Source organism: Ursus arctos, unplaced genomic scaffold (genome assembly GCF_023065955.2).
Source record: "Ursus arctos isolate Adak ecotype North America unplaced genomic scaffold, UrsArc2.0 scaffold_8, whole genome shotgun sequence".
Taxonomy (NCBI): domain Eukaryota; kingdom Metazoa; phylum Chordata; class Mammalia; order Carnivora; family Ursidae; genus Ursus; species Ursus arctos.
Window position 1 is genome coordinate 74,317,904 of NW_026623100.1, and position 16,425 is coordinate 74,334,328.

The 16,425-nt window shown below is 39.4% G+C and overlaps 1 protein-coding gene across 2 annotated transcripts in view; it reads left to right on the forward strand.

Annotated features, from left to right (window-relative positions):
- Positions 1-16,425, forward strand: part of NBAS (NBAS subunit of NRZ tethering complex) — a 341,603-nt gene that overhangs the window by 141,909 nt on the left and 183,269 nt on the right. For both annotated transcript variants that reach the window (XM_044390391.3, XM_026519115.4), the window contains one exon: positions 11,504-11,637. In XM_044390391.3, the coding sequence (XP_044246326.3) occupies positions 11,504-11,637 (134 nt within the window). The remainder of the gene's footprint in view (positions 1-11,503; positions 11,638-16,425) is intronic.

The window sequence follows — 16,425 nt, forward strand, 5'->3', positions numbered from 1 at the left end:
AGTTTAGAGCAGCAGACATTCATTTCTCACAAGCAGTGTATAGGCTATGGTTGGGCTTCTGCTGTGTTCCATGTCTTGTTCATTCCAGGACTTGGCTGAAAGAGCAGGCCCCTTTTCTAAGCTGTGGCACAGGAGAAAGAGCAAAGTAGAACCACACGATGGCTCTTAAAGCTTAGCTCAAAGTGCGTCCAGTTACATCCTCTCACATTTCACAGGCCAGAGGAAGTCTAGCCAAGCCTGTTGTTAATGAGGTAGGGAAGCATAATCCTGTCTTGGAAAGAAGGGAGTGAATACTCGGAAACAATAATACAAACACCTATTTGTCCTTTTAACTGTAGCAGATGCTTCAGACTCTTCCTCTCCTTTATCATATCCTGATTTTATACACTCATCTGTGATTTTAAGCTGCTGTTCTTTATTTGTATGGCTTTGGAAAGTGAATCTTATGAAGGAACTTGGGCGAGTCTGGATGGCGGTGATTTGGGAATAAAATATTCTGCCTTCTTGGGTTCTCAGTCTTCCGTACTAGCATTTTTTTTTTTTTTAATGCATTGTGTATGGGAACTATGGACTTAAAAAAAATGCAGTTTTCTAGGCTGAACCCAGATACAATGAGTGAGAATTTGGGGGCTATGGGCCTGGAATATGCAGCTGACGGTTTACCCAGTGATTCTGATAGAAAGCCTTTCGATCTGTGTCACAAACAATTCCCACTGTTGGTTTGCTGTCCCTCCAGTTCTCGTAGTGCTGCACGTCACTTTCATCTGGTCAGGGATGGAACTGTGTCAAGTTTCAAAAGGACTCTCCTGCTCCCAGTTTCCCATGTTCCCGTAGTGTAGTACTCCAGGGCCCTGAGTTTGGAAGCTCTGGGTGTGGACCAGCAACGGCATAGGTGGGAAAGTCTACTTAGCACTTTAAACTCTTACTGCACTTTCCTGCTTGCCTACTTTGGGCCCACACTCCTGAGGGAATGGAAAAGTGCCTCTGCAACCATGCAGTTGGGTATGATAGCCTCCGGCCATGGGTGGCTACATAAATTAAAATAATAAAATAAAGTAATTAATTTCTTCAGTCTCACTAGTTTTCTGTTACTTCTAGTATTATGTAATTACAAACAGTGCTATAATGAATAACCTTGTTCATATATGTTTATGTGTCTTTGGTGTACCTTCAAGGTGTATTTCTCGAAGGGGCTTCTTGAGCCTAAAGGCAGAGGTCATGTTGCTGCTGCCAGATTTCTCCGCAGAGGGCTTGGTCCTGTTGACATTCCCATCAGCATGTAGGAGCATGCCTATTTCTCCACAATGTCGTGGACAGAATTAGTCGCTGTATTTAAAAAATTTTGCCAGTGTGGTAGGTGAAAAGTGGCATTTCAGTGTTGTTTTAATTTGTATTTCTTTAATTTTGAGTAAATTAGAACATTTCCTCATATAATTGAGGGGGTTATCTCTTTTTTGGTGAATCACTTGGACTTTTGGTGAATTCACTTGGACTTTTGTTCCGTTGTGATTTACTTTTGTAGAAATTCAGATTTATTGGTGTAATTAGCCCTTTTTTTTGGTTGTATGTATTGTGTATATTTCTCCCAGTTGGTAGGCTGTCTTATGACTTTGTTTATGGTGATTCGTGTCAGGCAGAATTTTTATCTTTTTATTTATGTGTCGTCAAATTGAGCAATCTTTTATTGCCTCTGTATTTTGAGTCATGGTGAGAAAGCCTTTTCTTAGTCCAAGGTTAAAGAAGAATTCACTCATTTTCTTTCAGTACTTATGGTTTTATTTTTATGTTTAGGTCAGTAATTTACTTGGAGTTCATTCTTTTGTATGGTGAGATGTGGATCTAATTTTTTTCCCCCCAGGTGGCTACCTAGTTGTCCCAGCACCATTTATTAAGAATTTTGTCTTTTCTTAAGTGATGCCACTTTTGTCATACCAAATTTCCATTTGTTGGTTAGTCTCATTCTAGAGTTCTTATATTGTTACTGGCTTGTCCGTACACTAGAAGCACACTGTTGTATTTTGTATTTTGTTTATTTAATTTTTTTTTAGATTTTATTTATTTATTTATTAGAGTGAGAGAGAAAGCAAGCAAGCAGGGGGAGAGACAGAGGGGGAAGGAGAGGGACAAGCAGACTCTGTGCTGTGTGCAGAGCCCCATGTAGGGCTTGATCTCAGGACCCTGAGATCATGACCTGATCTGAAATCGAGAGTTGGATGCTTAACCAGCTGAGCCATCCAGGTGCCCCTAGGGGCACTATGTTTTAATTCTAGAGATCTTATAATGGGTTTGTAAAGTGTGGTAAGGGTAGTATTCCTCTGTAGTTTTTTTCCCCAGGTTTTTAGTTTAGTTTAGTTTTGTTTTTAAAAGATATTCTTATATGTTTGTTTCTCCATCTGAACTTTTGTAACAACTTGGCTAATTCCATAAAACAGCTTGTTGGTATATTTACTGTGATTATATTAAATTTATGAATTGGCGAGACCAATATCTTTATAATGTTCAGTCATCCTATTCAAGAAGAAGGGGTGTCATTCTGTTTGTTCATGCCTTTTTTAACTGTCTTTCAGGAGTGTTTGAAAAATGTTCCTCATGTAGGTCTTGAGCATTTCTTGATAAACTTATTCCTAAGCATTTAATTTTCTGCTTCTGTTTTAAATCGAGTTTTCCCTACCTTCAGTCCTCTGTCTGTTGTTTCTGTACATGAAAGCTGTTCATTTTGTATGTTAATTTTGCGTTCTGCCACTTCACTAATTTTTTGCATTGCTTCATTCTCTGGGGTTTTCCAGGTATCATATCTTATCATTTGTTCTTTATCTGCTTCTCTGTAGTGCATAATTTTAAGACCATTTAAAAAAAACAAATTATAACTTTTTTTAATGTTTTTTTATTATATCATGTTAGTCACCATACAGTACATCCCTGGTTTCCGATGTAAAGTTCGATGATTCATTAGTTGCGTATAACACCCAGTGCACCATGCAACACGTGCCCTCCTCACTACCCATCACCAGTCAGTCCCATTCCCCCACCCCACTCCTTTCTGAAGCCCTCAGTTTGTTTCTCAGAGTCCATAGTCTCTCATGCTTCATTCCCCCTTCTGATTACCCCCCCTTTCTTTATCCCTTTCTTCCCCTACTGATCTTCCTAGTTCTTATGTTCCATAGATGACAGAAATCATATGATAATTGTCCTTCTCTGCTTGACTTATTTCACGTAGCATTATCTCCTCCAGTGCCGTCCATGTTGCAGCAAATGTTGAGAAATCGTTCTTTCTGATAGCTGAGTAATATTCCATTGTATATATGGACCACAACTTCTTAATCCAGTCATCTGTTGAAGGGCATCTCGGCTCCTTCCATGATTTAGCTATTGTGGACATTGCTGCTATGAACATTGGGGTGCATATGGCCCTTCTCTTCACTACGTCTGTATCTTTGGGGTAAACACCCAGTAGTGCAATGGCTGGATCATAGGGTAGCTCAATTTTTAACTTTTTAAGGGACCTCCACACTGTTTTCCAGAGTGGCTGTACCAACTTGCATTCCCACCAACAATGTAGGAGGGATCCCCTTTCTCCACATCCTCTCCAGCAATTGTTGTTTCTTGCCTTGTCTATTTTTGCCATTCTAACTGGCGTAAGGTGGTATCTCAGTGTGGTTTTGATTTGAATTTCCCTGATGGCTAATGATTTTGAACATTTTTTTCATGTGTCTGTTAGCCATTTGTATGTCTTCATTGGAAAAGTGTCTGTTCATATCTTCTGCCCATTTTATGATTTGTTTATTTGTTTCTCGCGTATTGAGTTTGAGAAGTTCTTTGTAGGTCTTGGATACCAGTCCTTTATCTGTAGTGTCATTTGCAAATATATTCTCCCATTCCATGGGCTGCCTCTTAGTTTTTCTGACTGTTTCCTTGGCTGTGCAGAAGCTTTGTATCTTGAGGAAGTCCCACAAGTTCATTTTATCTTTTGTTTCTCTTGCCTTTGGAGATGTGTCATGAAAAAGGTTGCTTTGGCCAATGTCGTAGAGGTTGCTGCCTATGTTCTCCTCTAGAATTTTGATGGATTCCTGTCTCACCTCGAGGTCTTTCATCCATTTGGAGTTTACCTTTGTGAATGGTGTGAGAGAGTGGTCCAGTTTCATTCTTTTGCATGTAGCTGTCCAATTTTCCCAGCTTTTTCCCCATTTATTGAAGAGACTGTCTTTTTTCCACTGGATGTTTTTTCCTGCATTATCAAAGATTAGTTGCCCAAAGAGCCGAGGGTCCATTTCTGGGTTCTCTATTCTGTTCCATTGGTCTATGTGTCTGTTTTTGTGCCAGTACCATGCTGTCTTTGTGATCACGGCTTTGTAGTACAGCTCAAAATACGGCAGTGTGATGCCCCCATCTTTGTTTTTACTTTTCAAAAGTTCCCTGGAGATTCGGGGCCTTTTCTGGCTCCGTACAAATTTAAGGACTATTTGTTCCAGTTCTTTGAAAAATGTCATCGGTATTTTGATTGGGATAGCATTGAAAGTGTAGATTGCTCTGGGTAGCATGGACATTTTAACTATGTTAATTCTTCCGATCCATGAGCATGGAATATTTTTCCATGTTTTTGTGTCTTCCTCAATGTCTTTCAAGAGTGATTTATAGTTTCTAGAATATAGGTCCTTTACGTCTCTGGTTAAGTTAATTCCAAGATGGGGCACCTGGGTGGCACAGCGGTTAAGCGTCTGCCTTCGGCTCAGGGCGTGATCTCAGCATTATGGGATCGAGCCCCACGTCAGGCTCCTCCGCTATGAGCCTGCTTCTTCCTCTCCCACTCCCCCTGCTTGTGTTCCCACTCTCGCTGGCTGTCTCTCTCTCTGTCGAATAAATAAATAAAATCTTAAAAAAAAAAAAAAGTTAATTCCAAGGTAACATATGGATTTTGGTGCTATTGTAAATGGGATGGATTCCCTAATTTCTCTTTCTTCAGTCTCATTATTCGTGTATAGAAATACAACTGGTTTCTGAGCATTGATTTTGTATCCCACTACATTACTGAATTGCTCTATTACTTCTAATAGTTTGGGAGTGCATTCTTTTGAGTTTTCCATATAGAGTATCATGTCATCTGCTAAGAGAGACAGTTTGACTTCTTCTTTGCCAATTTGGATACCTTTTATCCCTTTTCGTTGTCTGATTGCTGTTGCAAGGACTTCTAGTACTATGTTGAATAATAGTGGCGAGAGTGGGCATCCTTGTCGTGTCCCTGATCTTAAGGGAAAGGCTTCCAGCTTTTCCCCATTGAGAATAATATTTGCTGTAGGCTTTTCATAGATGCTTTTATGAGATTGAGGAATGTGCCCTCTATCCCTACACTCTGAAGGGTTTTAATCAGGAAAGGATGCTGTATTTTGTCAAATGTTTTTTCTGTATCTATTGAGAGAATCATATGATTTTTGGGTTTTTCCTTCTGGATAAAATCTATGACAGTGATCAATTTGCGAACGTTGAACCGCCCTTGCTTCCCAGGGATGAATCCCACTTGGTCATGATGGATGATCCTTTTGATGTACTGTTGGATTCTGTTAGCCAGGATCTTGTTGAGGATTTTGACGTTCATATTCATTAGGGAAATCGGTCTGTAATTCTCCTTTTTGAGGGCGTCTTTGCCTGGTTTGGGGATCAAGGTAATATTGGCCTCATAGAATGAGTTTGGTAGCTTTCCTTCTGTTTTTATTTTTTGAAATAGCTTTAGGAGAATAGGCATTGTTTCTTCTTTGAATGTTTGGTAGAATTCCCCAGGAAAACCGTCTGGGCCTGGAGTTTTGTTTTTCAGAAGGTTTTTTTTTTTTTTTTTTTTTTATCACTGTTTCATTCTCTTCATAATTAATTGGCCTGTTTAAAAAATCAATTTCTTCCTGTTTCAGTCTTGGTAGTTTATAGGTTTCCAGGAAATCCTCCATCTCTTCCAGATTGCTTAATTTATTGGCATAAAGCTGTTGATAAAAGTTTCTAATAATCCTTCCAATTTCATTGGTGTTGGTTATGACCTCTCCCTTTTCATTCATAATTTTATTAATTTGTGTCCTTTATTCTTTTGGATAAGTCTTGCCAGTGGTCTGTCAATTTTATTTATTCTTTCAAAGAACCAGCTTCTAGTTCTGTTGATCTGCTCTACTATACTCCTGGTTTCTAATTCATTGATTTCTGCTCTAATCTTGGTCAACTGCTTCCTCGTGAGTGGATTAGGCCTGTCCCTCTATTGCTGTTCCAGCTTCTTGAGGTGAGAATATAAAAACCGCATTTTAGGTTTTTCTATTCTTTTGAGTGAGGCTTGGGTGGCTATGTATTTCCCTCTTAGGACTGCCTTTGCAGTATCCCATAGGTTTTGGACCATTGTGTTTTCATTCTCATTGGTCTCCATAAATTGTTTAAATTGATTTTTGATTCCCTGGTTTATCGAATCATTCTTGAGCAGGATGGTTCTTAGTCTCCAAGTGTTTGAGTTTCTTCCAAATTTTTCCTTACGGTTGAGTTCCAATTTCAAAGCGTTGTGGTCTGAGAATATGCAGGGAATAATTTCAGTCTTTTGGTATCGGTTGAGACCTGTTTTGTGTCCCAGAACATGGTCTATTCTTGAGAATGTTCCATGGGCATTAGAATAGAATGAGTATTCTTTGGTTCTGGGGTGTAGTGTTCTATATATATCTATGAGGTCCCAACTCGTCGAGTATGGCATTCAAAGCTCTTGTTTTTATGTTGGTTTTCTGCTCTGGTGCTCTGTCTATTGCTGATAGTGGAGTGTTGAGGTCCCCTCCGATTAACGTATTTTTATCTATTTGTCTCTTTATTCTGGTTAAGAGTTGGCTTGTGTATCTTGCTGCTCCCCTGGTGGGGGCATATATATTTATAATTGTCATATACACTTGTTGGACACATCCTTTAAGAATAATATAGTGCCCTTCTGTGTCTCTAACTATAGTCTTTAGTTTAAAATCCAATCTGTCTGATATGAGAATTGCTACCCCAGCTTTCTTTTGAGGTCCATTGGTGTGAAAGATGGTATTCCATCCCTTTACTTTCAGTGTGAATGTGTCTTTAGGTTCAAAATGAGTCTCTTGTAGACAGGAAACGGATGGGTCATGTCTTTTTATCCAGTCTTCAACCCTGTGGCCTTTTATGGGAGCATTTAGGCCATTTGCATTGAGACTGATTATTGAGAGATATGATTTCAATGATTCCATGTTGCCAGTAAGGTCTTTGTTTCTATAGATTGTGACTTTCTGTTCTGTGTCACTCTTGGGGACTTTTTACTTTTATAGAACCCCCCCCTTAATATCTCCTGTAGGGCTGGTTTCGTGGTTACGAAATTGGTCAATGACTGGCGATTCTGGAACGTCTTTATTTGTCCATCCATTCTGAATGACAGCCTTGCTGGATAAAGGATCCTTGGCTGCATGTTTTTCTCTGAAAGAGCTTTAAAAATGCCCCTCTACACACCCTTTCTCTCATTCCAGGTCTTTGTAGACAGGTCTGACGTAATTCTGATACCTTTGCCTTGGTATGTGAGAAGTTTCTTTGCCCTGGCTGCTTTCAGTACTGTATCCTTGGATCTAATATTTGCGAATTGGACTTGACATGACATGGCATAGGTTTGTCGTGGTTGAGCTTGGGCGGGTTCCTCTCTGCCTCTTGGACATGAATGCTTGTTTCCTTTGCTAGATTAGGGAAGTTTTCAGCTATAATTTGTTCAAATATCTCTTCTAGACCTCTGTTTTTCTCCACCCCCTCGGGGATGCCGATGATTCTGACATTGGAAGGTTTCATTGAGTCAGTAATCTCTCGGAACCTACTTTCTTGAGATTGGATTTTTTTGAGTCCAGATTTATTTTATCTTTCTCTTCTAACTCATCCTCCAATTCACCGATATGTTCTTCTGCCTCATTCACCCTGTCCGTCAGAGCCTCTACTTTTGACTGGATATGAGTCAGAGAGTTTTTAATTTCTGCCATATTTCCTCTCATTTCCGCCCTTAGAGATTCTATATTCACATTAACATTTTCGTTAAAACTTTTTTCAAGTCTACACATCATCTTGACCATTGTTACTCTGAATTCCATTTCTGATAATTTGGTTATATCCATATCCATTAGTTCTGTGGCAGAGGCCACAGACTCATTGTCTTTTCTTTGCTGGGGTGGATTTCTCCTTCTCATCATTCTAATGAGGAGAGGTTGCGGGGTTGTCCAGAGCCCAAATTATTGACCAGGACCCACGTAGTGCGCCCTTGTTTTATAGGGATCTCAGGGATGTGGGCTTCTTGATTTTTCAGCCTGCCTTCTGGGGGAGGGGCCTGTTGTGCCGATACTCAGGCAACCCTGTTTGGGTAGAGTCTCCGTGTCCCCTGCGAGGGGAGATGGGGATGGGCACACTGTGAGCCGGTATTTCCAGGCTTTTGTTCTCTGGCGGCTTTCCCTGGTGGTTTGCTGTGCCTCTTCTGAGAGTCAGATTAGCAGTAGCCGAATCTCGGCCTCTGTCTCAGAACAGAGGGATTGCGGCCCGTTCTCCACTGATGTTCTGGCCACTTTAACTCTGTTTCTGTTGGTGCTGTTCAACCCTGCAGCATCCCGGTTTGTGCACCCCACACCCGGTGTCCCAGCCCTCACTTCCAGGCCTGGCGCGTCTCTGTCCTTTGTGTTTCTAACACCACCAGCTGCCCCGCGCGCTCCTGGAGCTCCCGGTCTCAGTTTGGTTCCAGTGAGCGCACCGGAGCTCCGTTTCAGTCTGGTGGCGCGCGTTCTCTGGCTCATGGTCTCAGTCTGCTCTCTCGCAGGTGCCCCCCGCGAGTCCGCCTGCTCCCCCGTGCCAGTGGCTACCGCTTCCCGGCGCCCAAACGCGGTGGCTCCCTCCACCTTCCGTTTATCTTCTGATATCCGTGTGCGGTTTCATGGCTCCCTGCTTCGTACCTCAATACTCAGCGCTGGAGATGTTCATTTGTAGAGATCCAGATGTATCTTTCTGCGTCTCATGCTGATTCCGTGGATGTCAGGCTGGTCTGGTACCTGTCCAACTCTACTCAGGGGACCAGCTGAAAAAGTGGTCCCCTACTCCTCCGCCATCTTAACTCTCCCCAAATTATAACTTTCTGACATCTCACCTTGCGATGCAGTATGGAAAATAATCTGCTGCCCATAGTAGGGAAGACTTACTGACTTCTAGAAAATTTTAGAGGGGCTCTCTTATATCAGCTTGAGATGGGGCAAATGATGGTTTATGTTACCAGTGAAATATTAGGATGGGAATGATGGAAATAAGAGGAAGTGTGTCTTATACTTTATGAAGTTAGACATCTTGTAGGGAGTTGAACAGAGCAAGAATAGAACGTGTCTTAAAAGTTTGAGTATTACGACTTATATCCATAATAGATTGTATTAAGAAAGATACGCTAAATGGCACAGGAAGAGAACAAAAAGAAGCCATAGGAATACAGTGAGGGAAAAGGATCTATGTGTGAGAGTAGTATGAGGATGTGCTCATTGGACCAGCATTTATGGAGCTTATGGAAGAGACTAGAAATCTGGGAAAGCCCAGTTGAAGTCAGAGTCAAATAGAGATAAAGCAGCATTATCAGGGAGATTTTAGATAGGGCAAGACTACGTTTTTTGAGAAGTTCCATGTAGGAATAGAATAAGACAAGGAGACAAAAGTCTAATATTATGTTTACATAAAGCAAGTAATTTAATTTGCGTGAACTAAAATATGCATAGTGGTTCAAAGGACGGGAAGGGTGAGTTGGCACCAGGTCATGAAGGAACTTGAGTGGAAGGAAAAGCCTCACATTGTAGGGCTACTAAGGGTTTTCAACAGAAGATTTTGAACATATGTGATCAATTGTGGATTCTAGAACATTTAACTTCCAAGTGATACTTGAATGTTACAGGGAGGGAAAGACAGGAAGCAGGGAAATAAAGGAAACAGTCATGGAGTTTGGCTTCTGTTTCAGTTGGTTTTCCAATTTATTCCTTACAACTGAAACTGGTTTGTTTTTTTTTCCTTTTCCTGTGTGAGTTGTTTATGACTGTAGTTTTCCTCCATCTCTCCCATTCTTCCTGGTTGTGAAGTTTTCCTGCAGGACCAGGAGAGCCTGTGTCGCTTGGTATGGGCTCTAGAGCCGGCTGCCTGCATTAGACTCCTGGGCTGACCAGGACCAGCTCTGTGCCTTGAGCAAGTAACGTTTCTTGTCATTGGCCCAGCGTCCCCTCTTTGGAAAACTGAGATAGGACCAGTATTAACCGTACAGGATGGTTTGAGGAATTATGAATGAATGCATGTGAAGCACATAGAAATAGTACCTGGCACACAATAAGAAATTAGAAAACGTTAGCGATTTTAATTAACTTTTAATAAGAATTACTTTTATTGTGCTCTGTTTGTTTCACCAGTCTGCCACTGTGCAACCTTGGATAACTCTGTCAGATGTCGATGTCAAATTAACAATATGTTTCTTTCTTAACACCTTGAAGAAATGTATCTATCTCCTTTAACCCTACTACTTCAGGAAACTTCACTTCTTTGTAACTTGAATGTTTCTTCTTCCCATCTATTGATGTGATTTTTCTACTGAGAAGATGCCTTTGTTTGGCAGCTTCTCTCCAGCACTTACCTGTTTTGTGAGTTTCTACTAAAATGTTGAAAACCACTAGCTCTTTATTATGGAAATTACTTTAAACTTATTTTGTCATTAAATAGGGCTCTAAGAATATAGTTTCAACTTTCCATTTTGGAGCCTTTGGTAATAATGGAAGTATTCTTCATGTATTAATTTAATCCTCACAACAATGATATTTAGGAAGATGTAATATCCAGTAAGATGAGAAGTAGAGATGAGAAAAAGAAGGGACAAATACAGTAATTTTATATCCCAGAAAATAAGAAAGAGAGTCTGGTTTGCGGTAGGAAGCATGTATCCTGTGGAGACAGTGACAGTAGTAGCCGGCTTCCTGCATCAGAGTGTGTTTTGTGATATCAGTATTACTGCATTGCAATGTGACTTCTTCTGAATAGAATGTCAGTACTGTTTAGTTACATGACTAATATATAATGCATACTGAAAAATAGTAGGTTCGAACATCTCTGAATATTAGTTAAGGAATTTTATATATTTTTATAATTGAAACACATAAAATTTGGCTTTAGGGTTAGAAATGTTTCTAATGAATTGCCTTTTTAATTCACTGTGTTTCATCTATCTACTACTTTATCCTGAATGGGTCATAAATTGAAGAATCTGTTTTTAGCAGATGCAAAGCTTATGGGTACAAATTATCTTTTCTAGCTCATTCTGTAATTAAAATGTGATTTCATTTAGAATTATTAAAGACCCCAAAAGTCTGTAAGCTAAAGAAAAAGCAAGATTTGTTTTTGCAGCTGATTAATTGCACTATTTAATATTCTATTGACAGTTGCACTGGGCTATGGAAAAACTGACTGTAAATCTACTGACGTTTAGTACAGCATGCTTTATTTTCTCTAGCTGCAGCAAAAAATTATTCCTGATCAGGACGAACTGATGGCAGTAGCTCTAGAGTGCATCTACAGCTGTGAACGAAGTGACCAGCTGTCTCTTTGCTATGACATATTAGAGTGTCTTCCACAAAGAGGATACGGGTAAGAACCTACAGCGTTCCAGCCTTATTGTCTTTTCATCCTAACAGCTAAAATGAAAATGTTGCCTCCCCAAGTGTTCATTAGACAGCATTTTGGGAATATAAAAAATATACAGAGAAGAAAATGGAATCATCTGCAAACCTGTTGCCTAGAGATAAACTTGTTTTTCTAGCAGTATGTGAGCAGTCACTATAATTTTGTCATCCTTGATAAATTATCCATTAAAAAACAAAAATATCACCACCACCACAACAAAAAATACTTTGTTTTTAGTGGGTAGACAGTGATGTCTCTGTTTGAAATTGTGTTTCTAATTAAGCATTTCTCATATTGATGGGCTCGTGGTATTCTGTGAATTATTTGTTTGTGGCCCTTGGCTATAATAATCGTGTTTAAGTAGTGTATGAATATACATAATTTTATTTTACTTTTTCTTTCAGTTTTATTGAGATATACAGTGCTGTATGTTAATTATAAGTTTGAGGCGTTCGTCGTATTAACAACATACATCGTGAAATGACCATAGTCAGTTTAGTTAACATCCATCGTCTCATACAGATACAAAAAAAAGAAAAGTTTTTTACCTCGTGATGAGATCTTTTACTCTCATAACAACTTTCGAATATAATATATAGCAGTGTTTGGGTCGTTTTCAGTCAGTTTCCCACATTGTTCCTTGATTGGAACATGTTGTACATTGTAAGTCATCACAATGCATTGTGTTCCCTGTACTTACTTATCGTAGACCTGGAAGTTTATACCTTTTGACCACCTTTATCCAGTTCCCACGCCTCCCACTCCCACCTCAGGTAACCACAAATCCAGCCTTTTTCTATGAGTTTATTGTTGTTGTTGTTTTGAGTTTTTTAAGATTCCACATATAAGTGAGATCATCATACGGTATTTGTCTTTCTTTGACTTCTTTCAGTTAGTATAACGCCCTCGAAGTCTGTCCATGTTGTCATAAATGGCAGGATTTCCTTCTTTTTTTTTAATGACTGAATCGTATTCTATTGTGTATATGTAACTGGCACATTTTCGTGCTTCGTACATCTGTCGGATGGGCACTTAGGTTGTTTCTAGTCAATCTTGGCTACTGTGACTAATGCTGCTCCCTCTCTCTTTTCCTCCTAAGGAAATTTTTATTTTTTTGTGAAATGAATGATAGAAATCACCAATTTTGCACCCCACCGTGAAATAATTGTTTCATGCAGTCACTAGTGGTTCTGCAATCAGGTGAAAGATTGATGGGTGAAGGATATTTGCATGGTACCAAAGTATCACCACAGCTACTTCATTTATTTTTTTGTCATTGTGAAGGGGAAATTTAGCTTTGTAAAATAGAAGTCTGACTGCCATCACCTTTAATCATGCTACCAAATGCACTATCACGATCAGCCTGGTGTTACGTGCCTCCTGGCGAGATGCCAATATTAAGTAAAGTTGTTCATTCTTAATCTAATCAGTCCTTTGGGCCGAACTTCAGGTTTACAGGGAATGCAGAGAATAGGGGAACAAGTTAAATCACACCATGAAGGAAACAGTCAAATGCAAAGTGTGAGACTCTCTGCAAGTCAGCTGGTCTTTTCACTTTGAAAAGTCTGTGTCGTGGAGGTGCTGATCTAACATCAAGGAGTCTGGGGCACCTGGCTGGCTCAGTCAGGAGAGCATGTGACTCTTAATCTCAGGGTCGTGAGTTTGAGCCCTACATTGGATGTAGAGATGACTTAATTAAAAAAAAATTAAAAAAATGAAATCAAGGAGTTCAAAGAGACATAATCCTCTCCTAATTTTTAACTATAAAGTAATGTATGCACAAAATGAAAGCTAGGGAATTGAAAAACTTGTAATTGATAAATAGCTGTTTGCTACCCCACCTTCCCCATGCTTGAATACCTGTGTCCTCACAGGAAACACTTACATTAAGGATGTTTTTCTTCTGGTCTTTGCCTGCCTCCTCCAAGACAGCTCACGTTGTGACTGCAGTTTTACATGACTATCGACTTCCTTTTGTGGAAGTCTACCCATCCCCCATACCGACTTCTACCATTTTTTCAGTGTAGTTAGGTAGTATTTTCATCATTATGTTATGTAAATATTATTTCTACAGAGCTGGGTATCATTATATTTCCTTTGTATGCAACTTCTTGTTTTTCCTGGATTTTTTTTTCCTTTTTCTAGAAATCACCTTTTCCTTTTTTGTTGTTTTATTTGTTTTCATCTATTTCCTTTTCTCTTCTAATGGAAATAGGTAACATTTTTCTGTGGTCAGACATATCTCAGTTCCTTCCCTTTTTCCCATTTTCTCTCCCTTTCTACCTTTTGGAACATCCTTCTTGGAATTGTCTTTTCTCTTGCTTCAGTGTGGATCAGGTGTCCCATATTCTGCACAACTGCCATTCTGCGACTTTGGTTTGCCTCTCTCTTGGGCTACATATTGCATTTCTGGAATTTCTTTTCTCCTTCCTTCGCTTATTCTCTCATTTTGATAGAACACAATCTTAATAGCTTCCTATCAAAGATTACATGGAGGCATTTTTATTTTGAGCCTGCCTCATGTCAGAAAGATACCACAGTTGCCCCCTTAAGCTTGATAGAAACCTTGGCTATGTATGCAGTTCTAGGTTTATAATCATCTTTTCCTTGTGAGTTTTGAAGGCATCAGTCTTGTCCTCTCCTCCGAGGACTGTCGAGTAGTCCTGTAGCATTGTAAATCACTACTTTATAGATGGCTTCCCTTCCTTTTTGGATATTGCAGTACCTTCTCTTCATCTCTAATGTTCTGAAATATCATAAGGATGTGTTTTATTGTGACTCTAAATTTGTTGTGTTGATCATTTAGTCTGTTCCAATCTGGAAACACCTGCCCTTTAGAGCTTTGGGAAATTTTCTTATATTCTTTCCTTGATAAGTTTCCTTGGTAATTTTATTTGTTTTCTTTCTTTCTTTCTTTCTTTCTTTCTTTCTTTCTTTCTTTCTTTCTTTCTTTCTTCTTTATTTACTGCCCTTTTTATTCTTTTTCCTGTTTTTTGATGCTTTGTTAAATGATCTGGGAGTTTCTTCAGTTTTATCTTTTCATCCATCTTTCAAATTTTAAAATTTATTTTGACTTTCTTATTTATTTTATTTTATTTTATTTTTTAAAGATTTTATTTATTTATTTGACAGAGAGAGACAGCCAGCGAGAGAGGGAACACAAGCAGGGGGAGCGGGAGAGGAAGAAGCAGGCTCCTAGAGGAAGAGCCTGATGTGGGGCTCGATCCCAGAACGCCGGGATCACGCCCTGAGCCGAAGGCAGACGCTTTAACTACTGTACCACCCAGGCACCCCTTGACTTTCTTATTTAAATTCTAGGAACTTTTAAAATAAGATAGTATCCTAGTCTTGTTGCAAAGATGCACACCTGCCTCTTCCTCTACTCCCTGCACTACCCACTCTCTCACCAGGGTCTCTCATTTTTCACAACCTGTTTGTTTATCTGCCTTTACTGTTAGGGACTTTCCTCCATGTTGAGTGATTCTTGACCATTAATTGATATCTAAGACCCTAAAAAGCTGAGCGGAAGCCTTGTGACAAGATAAAGCCTTTTCATTGTAGGAATTGTCTTGTACGTGAGCATCTAGCTTGTCCTCTGTTTCAGTTTGATTTTTTTGCCTAAGGTAGTCTTAGATTCTATTACGGTATAGAAATGTGGGGTAGTTTATAGATCGTGATCATTCATTGCCTCATCGGGGGTCTCAGTACTGACCACGAAGAAGGGATCCAAGCAGTTAGACTTGTCAGTGGTAAAGCTAAATGGAGATTGTAGTAGTGCTTAATCCGTCCTTCCCTACCTCAGTCTAGGTTTAGGGAATTTCATGTAGGGAGAGGTAAATCACAGAGGGCCTCAGCATGTGCTTATTACCCAGACCTATACAGATATGACCATAGACTGTCTCAAGTCCTTAGTGAAGAGCAGCAGGAACAGCAGGTGTGCCTCTGGGAGCCCTGGGTCTCTCTGAGAGCCGTGGACTGTCAGTAGGCAGCAAAAGGTTGGTAAAGGGATTGTATGAACAGATTTTATAGCAAAATGTCATTACCCATCATTTAAAACGTCAACCCAGTGGCTATCAGGGTGTTAGTAGTCAAATTGCTCTCCCTAGAGGGTGACAAGAGATGCAGAGCCTTCACTTAATAATATCTGTGTCAGAGAGCAGAAGTAGTGGGGTTTCTTCCTTAAATGGCCTTACTGGGAAACTTGATGGTCTGTTTTCAGCTTTGTGCCTCTTTGTTTTCCTTAAACCAACTAGTCAAGCTCATTGACTCCCAAGTAACATGTGTAAATTTATTATGTCTGTATTAAGTCTAACGTGTATTAGACTTTGTTTTTCAGTAAAATCAAACTAGCATAAATATCAACTAGAGCTAATCTGTTAATTTTTAGGCAGTAATTTGTCTACCATGAAGTATCAATGGAATTGATAAAAAAAAAACCATTTTTTTATGTAAGCATTATAATTACAGAATTAGTGTGTTTTTTAGAGAGTGTGTAGGCTAAGAAATGCCTCTTCTTCTTGGTTTCAGATTAATGATTTTTGATCTAACAGATTTTTTTTGGTAAATACAAAAAAGTAGATTGATACTGTCTTGGTTTCCATTTATTTCTTAATGATTATATTTCATATTTATGATTTTCTAAGTTACTTGTAATTTTAAATTAGCCTAGGTTCATCAGTTTTATTCTGCCTGTGGTTAGTTGTTCATTTTTAGTGGTTACATGGTTATTTACCAAATGGTAAATTGTTATGT